Source organism: Erpetoichthys calabaricus, chromosome 2 (assembly GCF_900747795.2).
Source record: "Erpetoichthys calabaricus chromosome 2, fErpCal1.3, whole genome shotgun sequence".
NCBI classification, from domain to species: domain Eukaryota; kingdom Metazoa; phylum Chordata; class Cladistia; order Polypteriformes; family Polypteridae; genus Erpetoichthys; species Erpetoichthys calabaricus.
The window spans coordinates 310,513,976-310,538,176 of NC_041395.2; the positions used below are offsets into that span (position 1 = coordinate 310,513,976).

Here is a 24,201-nt window from a genome sequence, read left to right on the forward strand (position 1 = left end):
GCTTGACTCCCACTTGTACTATCACTAGGTGTGGGGAAGAAATACATATTTAGATGCATTACAGTTCTCTCTCGTGAACAATTCTGCATTAAGGCATAAAACTCCATTATCAGACTTTTTATGGACTTATGAATATGCATAGTACAAAAGATTTCATATAAAAAATGAAGGTACAGTGTGAAAAAAAAAGATAAATCGAACAAATAATGCAGTGCATCCTCAGAGCAACGGACAAAAAAAACCCACTAGCTTAAAACACAAAGTAAAACTAGACACATACATACAATGGACTCAAGGTATTCAGACCCCTTCACTTTTTACACATTTTCTTATGTTGCAGCCTTGTGCTAAAATCATTTAAATTCAATTTTTCCTTCATCAAACAGTGAGCAATACTTCAGAATGAGAAAGCAAAAGCAACATTTTAGACATTTTTGCAAACTTATTTGAAGTGAAAAACTAAACTACCACATTGACACAAGTATTCAGACCCTTGAAATCTGGCACAGGCGCATCCATTCTACTGATCTTCATTGAGATGTTCCTACAGCTTGTTTTGGAGTCCGACTGCAGTCATTTCAATTGGTTGCACATGATAATGAACGTCTCACAGCTGAACAAAATCCAAGCCATGAGGCCGAAGGAACTGCATGCAGAACTTAGAGACAGGACTGAGTTGAGACACCAACCTGGGGAAAGCTACAAAAAATTCCTTCAGCATTGAAGGTTCCTAAGAGCGCAGTGGTCTCCAGAATTCTTAAATGGGAGAAGTTGGAAACAACCAAGACTCTTTCTGGAGCTGGACACCCAGCCAAACTGAGCAATCATAGAGGGGCCTCAAGGTATGAGAGGTGACCAAGAACTCGATGGTCACTATGGCGGAGCTCCAGATAACCTGTGTAGAGATGGTAGAAACTTTCAGAAAAAAAAATATTATGGCAGCACTCCACCTTCCCAGGCTTTATGACCGTGCGACCAGACAAAAGGCTCTTCTCAGTAAAAGAGGCATGCAGGCCCGCCTAGAGTTTACAAAACACACCTAAAGAACAATCAGACTGGGAAAAACAAGAGTCTCTGGTCTGACAAAACCATTTTTCACATCATGTCTCATCATCTGTGCAACACCATTCCAACAGAATGTGGGTGCGTCTTGGTTTGAGGGTCTTTCCAGTAACAGGCACTGGAAGACTAGTCAGAGTTGAGGGAAAGCTGAATGGCACAAATTACAGAGATGTCCTTAATGAAAACCTGCTCCAGAGTACTTTGGATCATAGACCGGGCGGAAATTCACCATCCAAAAGTACAGCAACCACAAGCACAAAGCAAAGACAACAAAGGAATGGCTTGGAGACAACTCTGGGAATGTTGTTGAGTGGCTAAGGGCATCTCTGGAGAGCCATTCAACCTGACAGCATGGGAGGACCTGCCAGGAAGAATTGCAGGGAATCCCCAAATACAGGTGTGCGATGCTTGCTGCATCATACCCAAGGAGACTCCAGATAGGAATCCCTGCAGAAAGGAATACTTGTGTCAATGTGCAATTTCATTTTTTGGTATTTAATACAGTCATATGAAAAAGTTTGGGGAACCCCCCCCCTCAGCCTGCATAATAATTTACTCTCCTTTCAACAAAAAAGATAACAGTGGTATGTCTTTCATTTCCTAGGAGCATCTGAGTACTGGGGTGTTTTCAGAACAAAGATTTTTAGTGAAGCAGTATTTAGTTGTATGAAATTAAATCAAATGTGAAAAACTGGCTCTGCAAATATTTGGGTCCCCTTGTAATTTTGCTGATTTGAATGCATGTGACTGCTCAATACTGATTACTTGCAACATCAAGTTGGTTGGATTAGCTCATTAAGCTTTGACCTTCATAGACAGGTGTGTCCAATCATGAGAACAGGTATTTAAGGTGGTCAATTGCAAATTGTGCTTCCCTTTGACTCTCCTCTGAAGAGTGACAGCATGGGATCCTCAAAGCAACTCTCAAAAGATCTGAAAACAAAGATTGTTCAGTCTCATGGTTTAGGGGAAGGCTACAAAAAGCTGTCTCGGAGGTTTAAACTGTCAGTTTCAACTGTAAGGAATGGAATCAGGAAATGGAAGGCCACAGGCACAGTTGCTGTTAAACCCAGCAGGTCTGGCAGACCAAGAAAAATACAGGAGCGGCATATGTGCAGGATTGTGAGAATGGTTACAAACAACTAACAGATCACCTCCAAAGACCTGCAAGAACATCTTACTGCAGATAGTGTATCTGTACATCGTTCTACAATTCAGCGCAATTTGCACAAAGAATATCTGTATGGCAGGGTGATGAGAAAGAAGCCCTTTCTGCACTCACTCCACAAACAGAGTCGCTTGTTGTATGCAAATGCTCATTTAGACAAGCCAGATTAATTTTGGAACAAAATGCTTTGGACTGATGAGACAAAAATTGAGTTATTTGGTCATAACAAAAAGTGCTTTGCATGGCAGAAGAAGAACACCGCATTCCAAGAAAAACACCTGCTACCTACTGTCAAATTTGGTGCAGGTTCCATCATGCTGTGGGGCTGTGTGACTAGTTCAGGGACTGGGGCCCTTGTTATATTTAAGGGTTGGATAAATTCAACCCTAATATCTACAAATTCTTCAGGATAATGTTCAAGCATCAGTCACAAAGTTGAAGTTATGCAGGGGTTGGATATTCCAACAAGACAATGACCCAAAACACAGTTCGAAATCTACAAAGGCATTCATGCAGATGGAGAAGTACAATGTTCTGGAATGGCCGTCACAGTCCCCTGACTTGAATATCATCGAAAATCTATGGGATGATTTGAAGCAGGCTGTCCACACTCGGCAGCCATCAAATTTAACTGAACTGGAGAGATTTTGTACGGAAGAATGGTCAGAAATACCTCCATGCAGAATCCAGACACTCATCAAAGGTTATAGGAGGCGTCTAGAGGCTGTTATATCAGAAAAAGGAGGCTCAACTAAGTATTGATGTCATATCTCTGTTGGGGTGCTCAAATTTATACACCTGTCTAATTCTGTTATGATGCATATTGCATATTTTCTGTTAATCCAATAAACTTAATGTCACTGCTGAAATCCTACTGTTTCCATAAGGCATGTCATATATTAAAAGGAAGTTGCTACTTTGAAAGCTCAGCCAATGAGAAACAAAAATCCAAAGAATTAAGAGGGGTTCCCAAACTTTTTCATATGACTGTAAATTTGCAAAAATTCCTACAGTTCTGTTTGTTCTTTGTCATTCACAGTTTCGAGTGTTGATTAATGAAGGAAAAAGTATAATTAAATGATTTTAGCACAAGGCTGCCACATAACAAAATGTAAATAAAAGTGAAGGGGTCTGAATATTTTCTGAATCTGTGGGACATACAAATGTAACGCATTTCACATTAGACAAGTTGCATGAGGTTCTAAAGCTGCCCTGACAACTCCATATTACATCTTAGATTAGATTAACTTTATTAATCCCATGGGCGAAATTCAGATGCATAAGAAACAAGGATACAGACACACAGGACAAGTAATACAGCCAATCAATCCATCATTTAGTTTCTCTACATGGTCAAGGAAGGAGTGTGTGATCTGAAGAAGGTGTAGGATCATACATTTCAGTGGTCTATAATCTACATATTTTAAAGAAACCTTGCAATCAATACAATATTTTATATTAAATAAAAGAGAAAGGAAATTCTGAGGTATGGCAACATGCAAAAATGGATTGCATCTTTCTAGTTGCTATATGTGGGTTGCTTAAGAAATTTAGCATTTCCCATTTATCAGGGAATGCCTGCAGCTTATTCTGTTGTTAATTTGAACAGTCCCACTACCTGCTACAGTGCCAGAGTCTCCCAGTGCATTGCAGATGCTCACAAGAATGAGTTGTGTAGAGATGTGCTTCTCAACAACAGGATGTTAACTGAATGTTGTCTTGTGGAGAATGAATCAGCAACGAACATTCACAAGCAGTTAAAAAAAAGACAGACATGGAGACAATGTTGTTAATAAAACAGTTAGTCACTGACCTTTACAAAATGTGGGATCAGAAGAGGGCTAGTAGAGCTTATTGATGCACCGCACTCTGGACAGCCAAGAAAAACAGTAACTCTGGTGTTTCTTTAGCGTGATGACGAACTCATCCAGGAGGATAAATGGATTATAACCTGAAAAGTTCAGCTGAGCGCTCGGTATCTAAGGGAAGTATGAACAACATCACGGAAAACTTAGGATATTCAAGTAAGAATGCATAGTTGGTGCAACAAAACCAGCTGTCGATTACAAAAATGAGCAGTAAGAGCAGTGCTCAGATTTGCTCTCCAGTTGTGAGGCTGAAAACGTGGATGCATTACAAGACACCAAAAGACAGTCACTACACTGGAGTCATCAAATGCTGCTTTAGAAGCTTAAGTTTAAGATTACTCCTTCAGCATGGAAAGTATTGGTCATCATTTTTGTGATGGTTTCAGGAGACAATGTGCCAAAAGTTTAAACTGTTAACCCTTTCAAACTCTTAAAAAGTTGCTGAAGTGTTTAATGATAGTTTAACCTCCAAAAATGTTGCTGAAATTCACCTTCAAGTTGGCAATCAAAAGTCTGAAAATACAAGAAGCAATCAGAAAACTTTGCTGGACTGTTTTTTCCACCCTCCCTCCTTCAGAGTTCCACCATTTTGGAGTGCAGAAAGATGCCATTCATGGGAAGATTTTGGAGTGAAAAAGTGCCAGTGAGTGCATGATTCAGACTGGAAGAAGCAGCAGAGGCCCACTCTTGTTTCTTGGTAACAGAAGGCAATTGATGGAGAATGGGTGAATTTTGTTTCTCACAGTCTGAGAGTCCTTTACATATTTTTTTGCAAACTCCAAGTGGGCTTCCATGTGTCTCTTACAGAGTAGAAGCTTCTGCCCGGCCACTCTGTCATAAAGCCAAGATTGGTCGAGTGCTGCAGTGATGGTTGTTTTTCTGGAAGTTTCTCCCATTTCCACACTGGTTCTCTAGAGTTCAGCCAGAGAGACCACTGGGTCACATCTCTTGCTACAGTCCATCTCCCCAAATTTTTCATGTGAGCCAGCTCAAGAAACAGCTGTAGGTTTTCCAACCCTCTTCCATTTAAAAATATTTGAGAACCATTTTCTCCCTTTGTGGATCTCCAGCTGAAAATATGCAAACTGTATCACAGACCTTCTCTTCCACACACACATATTATTTATATATATATATATATATATATATATATATATATATATATACACACATACATACATACATACATACATATATATATATATATATATATATTATATATATATATATATACACACACACACACACACACACACACATACATACATATATATATATATATATATATATATATATATACATACATACATACATACATACACACACACACACACACACACACACACACACACACACACACAATATACTTATATATTTGTGTATACACACACCCCAGCAAATCTGGAGTTATAATAAGGTCACCTTCCCTATTACAAGATGTAAAAGAAGATTAAAGAAATCCAGTATCAGGAAACATGTACTGTATGGTTGTAAAAAGTTTTTTCCCCCCCCAATACAAAGAACCAATTTATAAATTCAGAAAATGGCTGTTAAACTACCAGAATGAATGTGTTGCTGTATAAATGCATTTGAGGATCTACTACTAAATAAAGTAAAGAAGATGTTAACCACAAGATGGCGCTCAAATCTCACATAATTTGCTAAGTAAAGCCTGCCACAGCCCTAACCCCTGTGTGACAACGCTGCTTGGGCCAATGGAGGGAACTGATGGGACATCCAAAAAACCGGTCACTCACGCAGTGTTAAGACTTGCCTTTCTTTTAAGCTGCAGGTGTTAAATTTAGACCTTTACAGATGGACTTACAGTCCAGTCCACTAAATAGATAAGTGGATACTCAGTGTAATATTCCATTTATTAGCAGATATTTCTAAAACAGTCTGGTCATGCATAATTACTTACACATTTATAGTTCCCTATTTTTAGTACATTCACTCAACTAATTTAGTAGTTTCTCCTGTTTTTAAATCTTAATTCATCCCTTTCTCAAATAAGCACGTATATTGTGCTGACAATCATTGTCAAGTATTTTAAATGCAGCATTTAAAATCATTTGTAATTGTGTCCTACATTGCTAAAAGTCTTGATCAATTTACTTTAAAATATCACAGGTATTATAAATGTGCAAAGATACTGACATATACATTTCATTATTAGAGTTTCACTGTAGAGCAATAAATATTCACTTAATCCTTCAATTCTCAATCAAGACACAGAGCATTCAGTTAAATTGCTTAAAATCAGAAGACAAGACTAAATGCAGTTATCCTTACAATTGTCACCAGTCTCTTTCATGAGGCTCTCTGTAAGGCAGTTCAAGGTGGTCAAAAATATCCTTCTCGGTCAGAGTGGGGAGTGGGAAGCCAGTGCTTATTTTCACATTGCCCTTGCGGACAACACTGCTGTTGAGGGAGTGTTCAGAAAGACTCATCCCCTTGGTCTTGGCCAGTGCCCGCATGGAACGGTTGAAGTGTGCTGAACCAGTAAAGTACATCAAAGCGCAGGCAAATTCACTGTAAGGCACCACAATGATGTCAAGTCTCCTGTGTTTATGGTCAGGTCCTGGGAGACGACAGACTCCAAGGTATTTCTTTTGATTTCCCTTTTCCTCATGGCTGACCAGATCATCTGTTAGGAAGCCTTGCATAAGAAGATAATACAACTGTTAAAAAAAATGTTCACTTGAAAATTTTCTCCTAAATGAGTTAAAGCCGGCAATGGTTAGATTATAATGCTAATTCATCTAATAAAACATCAGTTCTCTTGGCTTTTGTTTTACTAATTTCTGAGGAGACTGCAATGAATTAAAAGTTACAGAAAAGCATTAAAGCACATTCTTAAAAGGTGTCAAATATAACAGCATTTCTAAGGACTAGATCATACGGAGATATCCTCTATGTAATGCACAAAAGTATCAGTTTGGATAAGGATCACTTCAGAACAAACGTTTTCTTATAATATCTTTATCTCTCCTTTGCTATGAACCTGTCATTTTTATTTTGCACTGTGTTTCTTTAGCCTTGATCAGTTTTCACCAGTTATACACCTGAGATATGCATATTAGTTTTTCTTTTAATAATTTTTTTTTATTTGCTATATGAAATTTACAAACAATCAGCAAAAGGAAAATAGTGCTTTTAGAATAATCAAGCATTCACTTTTGTTGGTTCACATTAGTTTGTACGGTTACCGGGGGCCAGGACTCTTTCCCATCAGCCTGGGGAGTCCTGTAAATACATTCCCAATCACAGACAGCCAATATGAAATTGACATTTAATCTAACTAATGTGGAACGAAAAGTGCAGTCCAAGTAGGAAAGCCACACAGACATTGGTACAATACAAGCTCGACTGTGGATAGGATGTGACTTCAGGATGTTGCATCTGTGAGGTGGCAGAGCTGATCACTGTTTAACCAATTCTTTTAAAATTCTATATAGAATAAAATCTGATTGATTGATAAAACGTCTATACAAGAAAGTAAAATTTCACTAAAGTATGAACCTACCATTTTGCCGAAGTCCATGCAAGACTCTACTAAATATTCCTTTGTGGGATATCCCATCAGGGTGTGTGATAAGGACATCGACATCTCCACAGGTTGCTTTTCCTCTTCGATATGAGCCACACGCTACAGCGATCAAGCCAGGGTTCAGAGACAAGGCCATGTCCTTCACCTTTAGTGTTATAAACAATAACAATTCCATCAGTGCCAAGCGTAATTACTCTGTATCACCATTTTCAGATTGTCACAGCATATTCTAATCAAATATTTAACTATGACAACAGAATTTTAAGATAGTTCTTCTCTACTCCTATGCAGTTTGTTTTACCATATTAGATATAAAAGGGTCTGCTGGGATGAATTACTGATTTGATTAAATTACCTTCTTCAGATGCAATGTAAATAACAGTACATTACTGTTGTATTCTGGGAAAGGCATTGTATAAATAAAAAGTATTATTATTATCATTATTCTGACTCCCGACAATAATATAAGTGTTTAAACGATACAACTAAATAAGCAAAAAAAATCAATAAAATATGTATATATTGACAAACAACACAAGAAGCACACTGAAAAGAACTTTGTTTTTCATTACAACAGAAAACAATCATTCACTTTCTGACCGCTCTTTTTCCAATACAGTGTCATAGAGAGTCTTATGGGCATTACACACAAAAATATGAAAAAGGTCAGGACAGACTGCTGGTTCAGTTAACCGCTTCTGGCTCAGTGCGTAAGCGTGACACCTCATCTCCAACTGTTTAAAAATAAATAAACATATACATAAATAAAATTTAGTGTGCCTTGACTTGTAAGTGACACTGGGGTAAACGAGTCTGCCAAATATACAGTGGGTGTAAGAAAGAATGAACTCCTTTGAAAATATTCACATTTTGCTGCTTTATAGCATAAACACACACAAAAATATTTTTTTCAACTTTATTTACTCGATGCAACTGGCAACATCCAAATCAAAGATATAAAAGCAACAGTTTGGAAAAGTTATAAATAAAAAACTGACCAAGTTTGAATTGATAAAGGACCATCTCCCCAGGCTGGTAGTTTGTGGTACCACCTTTTGCTTTAATTACAGCCTTGAGTCTGTTGGGAAACTTCTCTATCAACCTTGCACATCTAGACTCCGTAATATTTGCCCTTTCATCTTTACAGAACTGTTCAAGCTCAGGCAAATTGGATAGTGACTATTGGTGGACTACAAACTTCAAGTCCACAGATTTTCAATAGGGTTTCTGTCTGGGCTACACCACGCAGGGACATTCACTTTTGTCTCCTTCAGCCACTGTGTGGTCAATTTTGCTGTACAGTATGCTTTGGTCATTGTCATGTTGTAAGGCCGGGTTTATACTTCATGTGACGCAACGCATGCTGCAGCGGACTCTCCTGCTACGCAAGCGTTGTACTGTTTATACTTGCGCATGTACTTTACGTAAATCTGGAGGAATCCAGCAGGTGGCAGTGTGAGATATCACTGTGAGAACAGGTTCAGCTTCGCTGTGTTGTGAATTGCCTGGAACACCCATTAAATTCCGATGACACCTTACCGCATTATCTCTGAAATGGATGTTTAATGATTAAATCCATCAATCCAAGGATGTGTCCATTCCAGCAAGCATTGGACAAGAGGCAGAAACAATCCCTGGACGGCGCCTCAGCTCATCGCAAGGTAAATACAAGCACACACATACACTGGAGTCAATTTAGCGGGACCAAATCCCCAAATCTGTATATCTTTGGAATGAAACCGGAGCACAGTGTGGAAACCCAGCAGGGAATACCAGCGACGTGACTCCCTGCGAGACAGCAGTGCTACCGCTCCGCCACCATGTCACTCCTATGTGTGTAATTATTGACAGTATTCATTATTTAAACAAAATTAACAATTTATCTGTAAAATGTAACATACATACTTTAATGTATTTCATCATGAAAGTGATATCAAGTATAAATCTAAAGATTCTAAATTTGCAGAGAGTTGGAATATCATACACTTAATGTGTTCTATGTGGTGATCTATTGCCTCTTGCCGTAGCGATTAAAAACTGGGATGATGTCTACGACAGTCTGCTTTAATGATAAAGTAAACTACGAGGCTAAATTGGACATTTTGAGATTAAAGCCAAAATTTCCACTTTAATCGCAAAATACACGTTTTCACCATGTCCTTAATTTTTTTTTCGTCTGTGGTTCAAATACAGCACTGTACATTATGTTGCTGTTGTGAAGTTGCAGAAAAAAAAAAAAAAGACAGCACAAAAGATGGAACGTAAGACTTTTAAAATGTATTGTGTCATTACGATCGGGAATATGCGACGCTTGAATATAAAAGCAGCAGGAATGTATCTGTATGTCGGAATTTGCTTCACCACATCGAACCATTTATCAAACACTGAAGCATGCACATCGATCCCGTAGGATCCGCATAGCGGCTTGCTGTCACATGTAGATAGTAAACAGAGACTCTGACATCACATTCTGACTTTTATTACACTGCGCCCCCCCCGACTTTTTTCTGGAACTGCAACTTGTGGATACGTCGCGTTAATTTACGAGGACCTGCTCAGTGCACGCGTCAAATGACAGATGGGAACGTGTGGCGGCCATGATGCAGGCGCATACGCGTTCTGAGCATGAAGTATAAATGAGCCCTAAGGCCAACTTTGTTTGCATCTTCAATTTTTTGGTAGGTTTTCTTCAAGAATTTTGCCCCATACATTTTTCCTTCTACCCTGACAAGTGCCTCAGTCCCTGCGGCAGAGAAACACCTCCACAACAGGATGCTACCACCTCCATGCTTTACTGTAGGTATGGTGGGGTTTTTTGATGGTGACTTGTATTGGCTTTCCTCCAGGAGTACAGTTTGGAGTTGAGGCCAAATAGTTTGATTTTGGTCTCATCTGACTAGAACACCTTTTTCCACTTGGCTTCAGAATCTTCTTGGTACGTTTCAAGCAAAGATGAAATGAGACTTGATGTGGCCTTTCTTGAGAAGTAGCATTTTTGTTGCAACCCTCCTGTACAAATCATATTTGTGGAGCATTTGTAATATTGTTGTCACATACACAAAATGACCCCTTTTGCCATAAAATCCTGTAAATCCTTCAAAGTTGTCATTGACCAATTTCCTCCTCACTCTTCCATCCAGTTTGGCGGGATGACCTGATCCAGGCAGGCTCCTAGTAGTACCAAATACATTCCACTTCTTCATTATGGGCTATATTGTGCTCATAGGGATTGAAAAAGCTTTTGAAATCTTTTTGTAACCATCTCCCAACTTGTGCCTGCTCAGAACTTTATCCCTAAGATCTTTTGACAGTGCCATGCCACCCATAAGGAATTGTTTGCTTTCAGTTGCACTACCAAGCACTGGAAATTTCCATAAATAATCTTTATGCTGAACTAATCAGAATGATCACAATTAATCACAGGGGGGAACCAATCAGCTTGGTGTGTAATGGAGAAGGCGATTCCTTATACCTGAGGGGAGTTTACAAGTATTGTTTGGGAGGGAGGTGATCCTTTATCAATTGTAGTGATTCTTGTTATTTTTATTATTATATTTTTTCTGAACTGTTGTTATTATATCTTTGAATGTTATAAGTTCCATCGAGTAAACAAAAGCTGAAAAAAAATATTTTTATTGTGTTTTAATTTCAGGCTGTAAGGCAAAAAAGTCATTGCCATATGCAACACCATCTAAAGATGCTTTATAAATACAGATCCAGATTAGAACTCCTCATATATAATGTACACTGTGCCAATTTAAATTCTACAATTAACGCAACACTCACACACTTTGGATATGGGAGGAAAAGAGGAGAACAAAGAATAAAAAGGAAAGGAGGGAGAATGAGGAAATTGAACAATGACAGCAAAGTTTATGATTCAAACCCTGAAGCTAATTACGGTAACACATTGCGGCTTTACAATATTATATGAAACAAAAAAAATAAAATCAGAAATGGACAGCAAACTCATACTTTTAAAGCTGTGACCTAATCAGTAAACTATTGCAGGGATACACAAACAAAATCATTATCTCAGGAGGGTAAAACCTACTGAAGCAATCTGAAACAACAGCACATATACAAATTACCAAGTCAATTTCTTGTTGTGCCTCCTACACCTATATGTGTACGACTACTGCCTCTGCGGTTTGAGTTATAGCTGTGACAGGCTTGTTAGAGCACTTAAGAGTTCTATCATGTAGAGAACTTCAATCCTATTGTTTTTACATATGGTACTATTGTTTTGTCCACTATAAATTACTATCTAAGTTTTTGAATGTACAGAGTTCAGATTTTCAAATAAATTCAAGGTGGATATGAAAATACTAGGATATGAAAAACTAGAATTCAGATCAGTCAGTCAGTCAGTTGTTTAACTTGCATAAACTTGTTGTTTCTTCTTCAATGAAATCATGAAGTTACCCTCTGTAATGGACTCCAAGCATCTTTATGCCACGCTACCAATTTTGTCATCCAGGTATTCAATGTAGTGGTTTTCTTAATTTGTATTTATTTTATTTATTCTTTTTGTATCATGAGATAAACATTATTTACACAACACTAATACCTGTTTAGCCTTGTGTGTGCCTGAAATCCATTAAAGGTGATACTGGCAGCACTTGATCAAAAAAAATGGCACTGGGCAGGTCAGCATTCTTGAACATCTCTACAAAGGGACAACTGTGAGCTGTAAATTAAACAAACCAGCACATCTGTAGGAGGAAACCCAACACAGAGACAGGCAGAACATGCAGACTCCACTGTGACAATGATTCAAAGACAGGGCGCTAGATCTGAAAGACATCAGCTCTACCCACTGTACCACACTTACTAAGCAAATAATCCTTAAGATGCTGTTCATCTTTTATTGAACTGAACTAGTTAGTAAACTGGTTACATGTGTACAGAGAGGAGTCCTTGGTTTACAGTAAATTTATGGCCTGGTCATTCTCTGTGTGTAATCTGCATTTTCTCTCTGGGTCCGTCAGGGTTTCACTGCCACATCCCAAAAATTGTATTTTTTAAACTGATGCTGTGCGAGTGTGAATGTGTGCATGAGTGGGTCTAGTAATACTTGGACTGTTGACCAAAACTTTTAGCAAAGGCTCTATCCATCCCACCTTGATTTAGAGTAAGGGGATTTGAGAATGTTATGATATACTAACAAGTCAAAAAAAACATTTTTTATTACTAGGACAAAAAAGTAATATTTTAACCCAATCAAATGAAAGAAAAAAAAAACATAGCAAGTATAATAGGTTTCAGCAGGTGCCAGGCATGCCTACTTTAGAACTACATTATTGAGTTCCATTATGGTACATGTTTGTTCCTAGTGGTGTTAACAGGGAAACGCTTTATGACTTTGTACTGCGTTACTGGATTGGTAAATGGCACTCCCATATTAGTTTTATACAACTGATACTCAGAACTTCAGTGCTAGTACAGCAAGAGCCCTTTTAATGCTGTCCCATTCAGTGCTGTTTTTTTTCATAGCTGCAATGAATAATAAGAAATTTCTGCTAACATTTATTCATCATGCTTTGTGAAGATGCAGTCAGCTGCAGTGTACACTGCACTGTATGTTTCAGTGCTTTTCATCCATCATGTCTGGAAAATGTCTTCACATTCATTTGATGTGAAACTGCAAATGTTAAGCGACTGCAAACTGGTAAATATTGAGTTGATGTTGGTACTTCTTTAAACTGGCAACGTCCATCTCCAAAATTGCACACAAGAGCTTCTATAACTACAAATTCAAAATTCTCAGAAGCAAACTCATTGAAGAATCAATCAATTTTCTGAATAAAACTTTACTATTGCTGTACTGTGCGGTTTACCCATATCCTAAAATATTGACCCCATTTTACCACTATTTTGGTTAGCACTTCACTTTCTAAGAATGTATGCTCAGTGCTAACTGAGCTATTATTGTATTGGCTTTATACTTATGGCAGGCATGTCAAACTCAGTACCATTGGTGGGCTGCTTCGACTGCCATACGTGCGTTAGTATAATAGTATTTGTTATAGTGCGGCCTGCTAATTACTGTAGCTTTCTTTCCAATACTGAAAACTTTAAAAAAATGTAACACTTAAAGTTTAAAGAAAAGAAATTTATTTCCATACAATCTCCGTACAACATCGTACAATTAGAGTCTTAGCCTCTTAAGCTATGTCCTTATATAGGAGTCTTACAGTCTGAGATCTATTTCATTTGTCCCGACACTTGGCATCTCTTGTTAGTAACCAGTTCGTCAATATCAGGCTTGAAATCTTGTGCATCTGCAACTTTTATGAGGGCTGAATGGTGCTCGACAGTAAGTCTTGAGCAATGTGGGGTTTTGGTAGCTTTCATTAACAAAAACAATTGCTCACAAAGGTAAGTGCTTCCGAACATAGACAGTACTCTCGATGCCAACTTACGGATCTGCACATACGAGGGTGGCAGGTGACCATACAAGCCTGGCACACCAACTTCATTGCATTTTGCCTTCAGAATAGAATCTGACTGCAGTTCAATCAATTCCATTTGGATATTCTCAGGCGCATTCTCAATGTTGTAAGAGTATGGTGATGTAAACAGCGCAAAGTCCTGTTCGTGTGAACTGAAATCACGAAAACGCACACTGAATTCATTGCTCAGTAATTCAAGTTGGAAAACAAATCCTCCAAAAATCTAATTTTACTTTACTAAGTTTACTTCAAAGTTTATATTGTAAAATAAGCAGATATGCAACAGGCCCCCTGACCTACACTAATTTTACAAACTCAAAATCACAAAAATTTGTTAATAAACAACTCACCAACTTCTCGCGTCCACTTCAGGTCTTCAGCTGTAGTCTGCACTAACTGTTCGTTACAATACTAGCACAAAATTACATAAAACTAGAGCAAAAAAACGTGAAAATATGCGAGCTATTATTACTCGTGATGGTCAATTCTGCCCAGTGGCCAGTCTCAGCAGCCCAGTCAGTAGTGTAGCCTGCCACGCTGCTGCACCCTAGCACTTCAGTTGCGACGTCGCAGCTCATTAACTTTGGTCAAGGCTCGTGGGTATGAGGGGGGCAGTGCCATGCCTAGGGTATCAAGGAGCGGACGCCGCAGCTGCAGTTATACTAGCGGATGACGTTTCCGGTACCATAATGCCATGGGAAAACGCGCTTTTATCAGAAGGCGGAAGTAAGAAAAGTCAATAAGTAATGCCTAAGATGCAAAATGATTCAATCACAAATGATAGTAATCATTTTGTACATGTTTAGTGCTAACTAGGATCTGTCATGCGGGCCGCGTGTTTGACATGCCTGACTTATGGTATACTTTGAACTGGTGCATCCTGGGTTTGCATGCTTTCTCACGTTCACATTAATTGCTCACAGAAATTCTAATTTCATTCCCTCAGGCTGGTTAGCCACATTACATTTTTCAGGTATGTGTTTGTTCTCATGTGTGCGCTGTGCTGTATTGGCCTGGAATCCTGTCCAGGGTTGATTTCTGCCAATTATACCTGGGAATGCTACATAAACACTAGCTGCAGACAGAGGTTAGCAGCACAACACTTCGGCTATACCCTCATCAGACCACATGAAGCGTGCATTTACTATGTCACTGGAGATTGTGTGAGGTGTTACTGGTTGTTGGCATGAAATGCAAGTTAAAAATGTCGCTATTAGTTAATCAGTTGAACCTGATGTTCTTTTCAAACACAGACACTCTGGGAACATCCTTCAAAATGCTGCAACATCAAATCATAATTTTACTAATAAACAGATGGCAGGCAACACAAGAACATGTACAATCACCTCAGGTACAAAATATACATAGGAATACATGGGTTTAACGGAAAGCTGAAATGCAAAATTTACTCAGGACACACATGAATATATCTATTTCAGTGTTTCTGACTTTGAGTGTTTCACTGTGACAAGCAAGAGCAGGGCCTGAAAGCTGTGGGTGAGAAAAGTCGGCAAACAAATGTCTTTAGACAAACAGTCATGGTCTACTAGAACTGAGAAAATACTCCCAAACTGAACAAAGGCTATTAGACAGTGCCATTATCTTGTAGTAGGCAGCAATTTGAAAGAATCACTCCAACTGACGAAGCACCTTGCCGATTAGACCTCCATTTTATTATGCCAAGAAGCAAGTGTATAGAGTTAGAGCACATGAGTAATTCACAATATTACTTTTCATATTCAACAAACTATCTCTATGCTATCCAGTTCAGTAATCACAAGTACTGTACATAACCAAACGTAGAACTGTCACCTACAACAGTTTATTAGAAATTTATAATGAATGTTCAACTGGAACTCTCTCCTGAAGTCTGAAATCTAGACAGAAGGCACCTCTCTTCCTTCTTACTTTCAAAAACTGTTTTTGTGTATCATCTCTTTAAGATGAACTCTGCTGTGCTTTAATCCACCCATCTGGTAACATGCACATCCAGTTCAGAGTTCCAGGAATACGGTGCCTATCACTGGGAATAAGGCAAGGACCAACATCAGACAAGATGTATTGAGCTATAATGCACCACAGAATTCCTTACTGCAATTCATTTATCTATTTTGTACTGCACTGCTGTTATTTATATACTGATCCTTTGAGTACTCATTATAGTGTTTGTCAATACCTTATTATTGATCCCAATGGTCCTCAAATTTGATTATTCTTATTGGATTGTCAATTTCATACGAAACTGTAATCTTGTTTGCTTTATAAATGACCTTGTGTTGGTGCATGGTGTTAACACAAAATAAAGACTGATGAATTTAATGTAACAAGATATTCTCATACCTTCTTAAATCACCATCACCCTGAATATACTTTCCTTATTCTGCATATCTGCCCTTTGCTAGAAAGAGTGCTGCTTCCATAGAAACTAAAATAGTGAAATGCAAAAGTGTTAAACTACATAAACAGAAGAGACCAATTACTGTAACAGGATTATTCATTGTGAAGTAACACTCTATAATCCTAATTTAAAATACACCTACTAAATACAGGCCTACAACTATTTTCCAGAACTTGACAAACTTGATTTACGTAATGCATCATTTTTTAACAACTTTAAATCCAAGTTAATTTTATGAGGAGACAATAAACCAATTAAAAAATAATAGGACTCTAAATGTCAGACAGGCAATGTCTCACAGAAGTTATCTGTAACTAACGCTAACAAGTAATTAAAAGTCTGGACTTTGATTTAAAAAAGAAAAAAAAAAATTCACCACCTTCTTTTCTATGGCTACGTCCACACTACTACATTTTTTTTTAAAAACGATCACCATCCACACTAGCGTTTTTATATCATTAACAAAAGTATCTCTGACTAAAAACACATCTGACATAGACATTTGCCTACCCTGGGCATTTGTGCATCTGTGAAAAGTAATACTTGAAATGACAGTAACATTGCCGGTCACAGGATTTATTGCAAAACTGTAGAGACAGGGAAATTATTTGCCTAATGGAAACTTTTGAAAACTTTCTCCAGGGTTGTATACTTCTGGAAACAGGGCCTCAGTTTTGTGGTGTAGATGGGTAAAAACACAGACTCTAATCCCATCATGGAAGAAAAACATATTCCAACATAGTGGACATAGAGGAGTTACTTTCTAACTGGATCTAAATTATGTTTTGTAGAGTCTGTATTCAGCATTGAAAATATGCAAAATACAATTTAAATGCATATGGGTATGCAACACAACAGGCACCATGGGAAGCAACTCTTCTAACTCTGCTATGTTTCAATACGGATTTTTTTTATGAAGGATGGCCAATCAGGGAATGAGGTATTATAATGAGTAGAATCCAATCAGGGAAGGGCTATGTAATAAGCACAAACAAATAAGAGTGTGATTAGAATCATGTGTTTTAACCCACCCAAACACCACAATGCTTATGCTGTGTGTTCAGAAGCTTACAGCTCTGGAGAGAAATTTTAAAAGTTTCCATTTTCGGTTGTTGAAAATGCTGGGGGTACTGTGGATGAAAGGTGACATCAGAGGCTAATGTCTGTGTTTTTAAAGAAAAATGTAGCAGTGTGGTCTTATTGTATATAGATGCTAAGGGTGGGTGGGAGAGACTATGGCCTTGGCTGAGATTTAAAAATTGAAAACTACTTGGGCTCATGAAAGATGTTATCTGTGATTTACACCTACTGCATCAGGTATGCATTAACACAACAAGATTTTTATTATATAGCATATATTACAATTCAAACCTACCTAATCCATTTCAAGGTGACAGGGTGCCCCAAGCCAGTATCAGGTACAGAGCAGGAGCCAGCAATGGATGGTGTGCAAGTCCACTGTATAACCAGTATGTATAAAATAACATAATATATATCTTTTTCAAGCCAAGATTTCAGAACAACTGTTCAAAAAACAACAGTGCAGCTACATAGCTTAGGTGGAACTAAATTAATTAAAAGACAACTGAAGCACAAAAATCATTTTATAATCACTTGTTCTGCTGGAAGAGTAACATGATTGTCTTGACAATGGACTATATTTTAGGGAAGGTAGCCGATTTCACAGCCTAATTTCCCAGGCAGTAATATCTGTAGTATTATTGGGGCCCTTCTTATTCAAGATATTTGAAAAAGCACCTGGACTAAGTGAAAACAGGAACCCCCAAGTTTTCCTTTTTCTAATTTTAAATATATGTCTTCTAGAACTATGATAAGCATGAAGGAAATATGCAAGGGCCTTGTGGATCTTAAAATGCAGCTGCAAATTAAAAGTGTAGAACCTTTGAAATTTAAAACTACCCAATACTATAAATAATGTTAAAAAGAGTTACTGTAGTCTTAAACAGATAAAATGAATAAACTGCACTCCCTCATGGAAAACAGACTTCATGATTATTAAATGCTCAAAGTTAAAGAATAAACGTGAGCTTTTTAAGTAGCATTAAGATCCTTGATACCTGGTTTTTCTATCTTTTTTTATCTTTATTTTGTTTCAGACGTGATTTAAAAATGGCTTCAAATGTCCCTTTTCCATGAATTCTACTTTAATTGTACGTTGACACATTGTTTAAGTTATTTAATTTGAAAGGATAAATCAAGCACCATTCTGGAGGGCGTTATGTAGAGGAGGTGGGGTGCAGCCTGCTGATCACTTTGTTCCTTTATATATATTTTTTTTTGCTTACTAATTGACTTTTTTTGGTTAGGGCTACCTTTCATTCATGACACACATCTCCAGTTTCTTAGATCTTGATGTGACAACTTAGAAGGACGCATTCTAATCCCTTTAATCTCCCCATTCTGCATTATTACCCTAAAAGGAGCTAAGAGATCTGGGACAAGTAATCTCATAATAAAAACAATAGGATTAGTTCCCTGCTCTCAGAGTGACAATCAGGATTGTTCTGATTGACTTGCAAAGTGGGGTTCAATTCCCGAACCCCCATTCGTGTGCATTTTTTCCCTTTTTTTATTAAATAAAGGCAGAATGCCAATGGGAGAAAAAGCGAGGTGTATTCTTCAGGTCCAGAAGCCATGGATGAGTGACAGGTTTGGGGTGGTCACTGCTGCCATAGTTACAGCAAGGATGCAGGGCTGCATGTTAGAAGCTGTCAGTCAGATCTTCTTTTATTATTAATACAATTAATACAGTGCTGTGAAGAAGGCCTTTACTGACAGCATGAGACACTGAGACCCTTCTTCTCTCCACAGGACTGACACTTCAAGGTACAGAAAAGAGAGGATTCCCTTGCTCTTCCAGCATTCAAAGTGCAATCACTGAGAAAGGAGAGGGACGAAAGTAGGGGGGTGTTAGTTACAAAAAAAAAACACACACACACACAAGGGGTCCCTGGTCTTCACAGGCCGATATTCAAGGCAGTAATCATATTGCATGTTTTACAGGTGGATTACTCTGAATTCTTTAAGGAATGCTCATGTTCAAAATTTACTCCTTAGGGTCCACTTTACATTACACTGACTTGGTAAAAAAACAAACATTTCATGTTAAATACAAAAAAGGAAAGAAACTTTTTCTTTACCGTTTTTTCTATCTCTCCTGCCTCTTCACGTGTCATTCGATCCAAGAAATCATTGTAGTGTTTCAAGCCAATTGTCTGCTGACTTGTAAGGGAAGCTTTCAAACGAATGTCGTCAAGTGTTCTGAATCCCTTTTGGAAGACAGAAACAAGACTAAATATTTCAAACAGATTCACACTCATTTGCAAACTGTAAGCATGCACTTTCTGGTACTGATTGGTACAATAAACATGCATGTGCTTTTCAAAGACTGAAATCTTTAACAGTAGTCTGCTGCTTTTGTTATTGTAATAGAGGTAGGCACAGTATGTGGCCTAATCTAAAAAGGAAGTGGATAGCAAAGCACAAGGTTACAGGTTCAAATCCTATCAATTACTCATTGTGTGACCCTAAGCATGTCACTTCGCCTATCCAAGCTCCAGATTTAAAAGATGCAAGTGTACTATTTTGATATGACTCTCTGCAGTGGTGTTTACAGATAAAGACACTATAAAAGATTAATTGCTTGTTGCCTAGCTGGTCAGATTGTCTGTTGGTAAGACTTCTGTTAGTTTACTGATTTTTTTTAATGTAACTTTCTATTACTACAGGGGAGGGATGAACAATATGTGTAACTCAAAGTACAAAACCCAGACTGACTGGACCATGACTGGCACTATTTTCTAATCCCCTATAATCCATTACAGCTTTTCTACAGTGTGCCACACAGGTAATGGGGGTGACTCACTTTAGAGTTTACAGTAAAGCTGATGCGACATTATGCAATCTCTAGTCACAGCATATGCCGACTGCAGTTGCTAATCTTGTCGATGCTCTAATTTACATGACTGGTTATGTCGAATTTAGCCACTGTGTGCCGACTTTCCAACACACTTGTGTGGCAGTTGAGCCATTACCCTAACTTGCCTCCCACTTCCAAGTTTAAAGGGCCAGTAGAGAAGAGTTAGGGTTATACCCCATTCCTGGGGCTTCTTCTGGGACACTCCTTAGTGTCACATTTTGGGTTAGGAAAAAGCTTTGTCAGTTTTGGTATTTTCATCCTAGAACACCCTCTTATTGCTACAAGTGCTCTTTAACAACACATCTCTTTTAAATGAGGAGAAAACACTCAGATGGACGGTTCTCTCCAATATAGAGCAGCAGCCAACATAAAAAAAAAAAAGGATAACCGTTTATTTCCACCTATTGATAAATGCCACTGCTCTTCTATTCCTATTTCTGTGCCTCTGCAGTGATTGCTAGAATCATTATCACAGAATGGCAGCAACACACCTTACCTCTTCAACGGCCTACATTCTTACTTAAAAAATATATTCTAACTATTGTCAAGACCTTGAGGGTCCTATTGTCTACTCCATTTCCTACAATCATAAATCCTTACCTGGGACCCCTCTACTGTGTGTACATACCATGAGCTGGATGTGCATTATTTAGGAATTAATGGAATGGACAGAAATTGTATACAAGCAGTTAAATATACAAAAACATTTGGTACATTTACATAACAAAAAGAAACAAAGATAAATAGACATTATTTAGTGATGTAATGTGGTCACAAAACCTCAAATCAAGACAAGGGATTTTGATTTCAAATACCTGCTGATACCACATCTGTGCAGTTTTGGCTCCAGCCCCCCAGATATTAGAAAAGAGTTCCAGCACCTGCACACTGTCTGATATATGATCTAACTTGCGAAGATGACCACTCTCCAGAATCTCTCTTATCTTTTCTGCAATTTTTTTCCCAATGCCCTGAATTTGGGATGCTTCCTGTGAATTAAAAAATAGTTGTAAATTCAACAAACTGCATCATTTTTTATACCCTATATTTCAGTTCTACTTAAATATTTCTAATTGAACAATTGACAAAAGATGAATCCAATGGATTTCGATTTATTCATTTCCAGTAAACAATTGCAAAGTTTGCAAATTATAATATACCTTTGGTTTTGCTTACGCATATGCTTGGGGTTATTAGTTGATACAGGATAATGCCTGGTAGCCCCAGCCTCAAACAACAGAATCCTCTAAAGTAATATTTCTCAACCTTTTTGGTGTCACAATCCACTTTTCCCCCCTAAGTAACTGTTTCACAACCCACGAAGATTGGTTCCCCTTTTGTGAATCGAGCATGATCTTCAGATCTTGAATTGGGCGTGATCATTGGAGCAAACTGCCTGTAACCTACTAGCAGCCCACTTCGACTCAATACCATTGCAAATAATAAAAACTTGCAACCCACAGATGGAAACCTGCGACCCAAAAGTGAGTCACGCAGCATTGGTTAAAAAACACTGTTCTAAATCTCTACAGGGCACTACAAAATTTAAGCCTTTAAAACTACAGTATATCTTCTAAGAAGGAGGAATTGCAGATTTTATAAGAATGAGGCACTGAAGGTGCTTCATACTAATACCAGAGAGGGCAGAACTTTGAAAACCACAAAGTTTTCATTAGACCAGATGTCCCTTTGATTATGAAACAAATTAATCTTCCAACAGTTCCAAGTCTGAACAGCTTATGCCATAACTGGATTTAAACGAAGGGGGGGGGGGGGGGGGGGGTTGGGGGGGAAATGTTGGTTACACCAGAATAACAACCTATGAATAAAAACAGTCCAGTGATAAAACTCTAAACTGGGGAGAGAGCACCTTTAGCACAAATATGAGAAGGCACTCTAATTGTGCTTTACTCCCATTTTAAAAACATTTTGAAAGGCAGGCATGATAGCGGAGGTGAAACAGCAAGCATCACACTGACAAAATTTAAGCAAGCAACTACAGGCACAATACAAGCAGGGAAGCACATGAAAAGTGAAGGCCGAGAAAATAATGGATGGTTTATCTTTTACCATTCTTTACTGCTTAGTCTGCTAAAATCCAATATCAGGAAATTTTATAACATTCAATGTATTATAAATGTGTGTGTATGTGCAAGGTTTAATTACCTCATATGAAGTGACAGATTTAGAATAACTTTTAAGAGCATTGATAGCCTTGGCATATCCCAGCGCTCTCCATTTGTCCCCTTGGTGACTGTAGGATTTTTCCAGTACCTCGAGTTTGTCCGTAATATGCTTGTTATAATTCTCTTTCTTTGACTCAGAAGACTGAGCACAAACCCATTTTCCCACAACAGAGGGAACTGTTATACCAGAGTCTGATTCCTTCAGTGGAGAGTGGCCAATAATAAGAGCCTGCAGGTCACTGTGGTTCACAGCTTCATCCTCATCATCACTTGCTTCATTGTCAGACAGCTTATAGGGGAAAAAATTGTAGAACAAATATGTCAATTAGAAAGTCTATCTTAGGCTTTTAGTAAGTTTAAGAATAAACTTAAGCTTAATTACAGGCTGCAAAAAGCAAAATAAATGTACTTTTACATTAATAGAAAAATGATCACCAACAACTTACTCGAGGAATCTTATTGATCAAACTTCTTAAAGTTTATAAAATATACATTAAAAGCAGAATACTGAGATTGATATTCCATTTACATTTTTAAGACATTTGAGTATTCAGGAATCTTATTTAAAGTACTACACATTTTACAAATTAAATGTTGAAAAAAAATCCATTTAAAAGAGAGGTTATGTTATGAGGAATATTGGGATTGATTATTGGGATCATAAGAATAAAGATAGATTTTTCTTCTATTTAAGGCCATGTCACATCAGACAACTTTTCAAGCGATTTTCAGTCGTAGCCTTCATTTACACAACCTTATCGAGTCTGAAACAGTCAGCGGTGTGCTATTGTGAAGGGTAACATAACCAGTGATTCACTCCATCTAATCCATGATTAAACAGGTTGTATTTTGTCTTTGTCTTTATTCTGTCTGCATGCATGAGAGATGACAATCAATGAATGCACATCCAGAACTACAATTTATATAATGCAGCAATGGGGAATAAGGAATGCATGTCTCAAAAACAGAAGTGAAGTTTATCTGTCTGATGTCTTGTGTTTTATGTACGATGACAAAAAGGAAATAAATCAGAAACCAAGAAAGCGTCGGAGCTAAGAAGCGAAATTACTAGAATAGATGAAGAACAAGCCAGGCGTCCAAGTGAGGCTTTCATAGGAAAAGGCAGGCTCTGCATACAGAACTCAACATCTTGACAACTAAAGAAACTGAAGAACTTATTTATAAATCAAGACATCATTACTATGAACACGGAGAGAAAGCTAGTAAGCTTTTAGCTCAACAAATCCACAAGCAAGAAGTTCGCAATGCAATCCCAGTCATCACCAACACGAATGGAGATGAAATCATTGACCATAAAAATATAATGCACACATTTAGAGACTACTATAAAACCTTATATTCTACTGAGTTTAAAGAAGACAACACACAATCTAATGCATTTCTGGATACATTACATTACAGATACCACAAATAGATACTTTTAGTGCTGAGGAACTGGATAAACCTCTGACCCTATCACAATTACAAGATGCTATAAAGTCACTTCAAGGCGGGAAATCAGCAGGCCCTGATGTTTACAAGCCTTAAGTATTACTCCTTTGGCCATGCTCTCC

At 37.9% G+C, this 24,201-nt stretch overlaps 2 protein-coding genes across 2 annotated transcripts in view; one reads left to right on the forward strand and one right to left on the reverse strand.

Moving 5' to 3' along the window:
• LOC114647247 (cytosolic purine 5'-nucleotidase) overlaps positions 1-24,201 on the forward strand; it is a 1,192,165-nt gene that overhangs the window by 819,754 nt on the left and 348,210 nt on the right. The window lies entirely within an intron of this gene.
• The window catches only part of poll (polymerase (DNA directed), lambda), a 46,968-nt gene continuing 28,718 nt past the window's right edge, over positions 5,952-24,201 (reverse strand). Inside the window, exons 5-9 of the mRNA XM_028795903.2 lie at positions 22,608-22,916; positions 21,257-21,430; positions 19,663-19,791; positions 7,625-7,793; positions 5,952-6,757 (exon numbers count right to left, since the gene is read on the reverse strand). Of these exons, the coding sequence (XP_028651736.1) occupies positions 6,396-6,757; positions 7,625-7,793; positions 19,663-19,791; positions 21,257-21,430; positions 22,608-22,916 (1,143 nt within the window). The 3' untranslated portion in view covers positions 5,952-6,395. The remainder of the gene's footprint in view (positions 6,758-7,624; positions 7,794-19,662; positions 19,792-21,256; positions 21,431-22,607; positions 22,917-24,201) is intronic.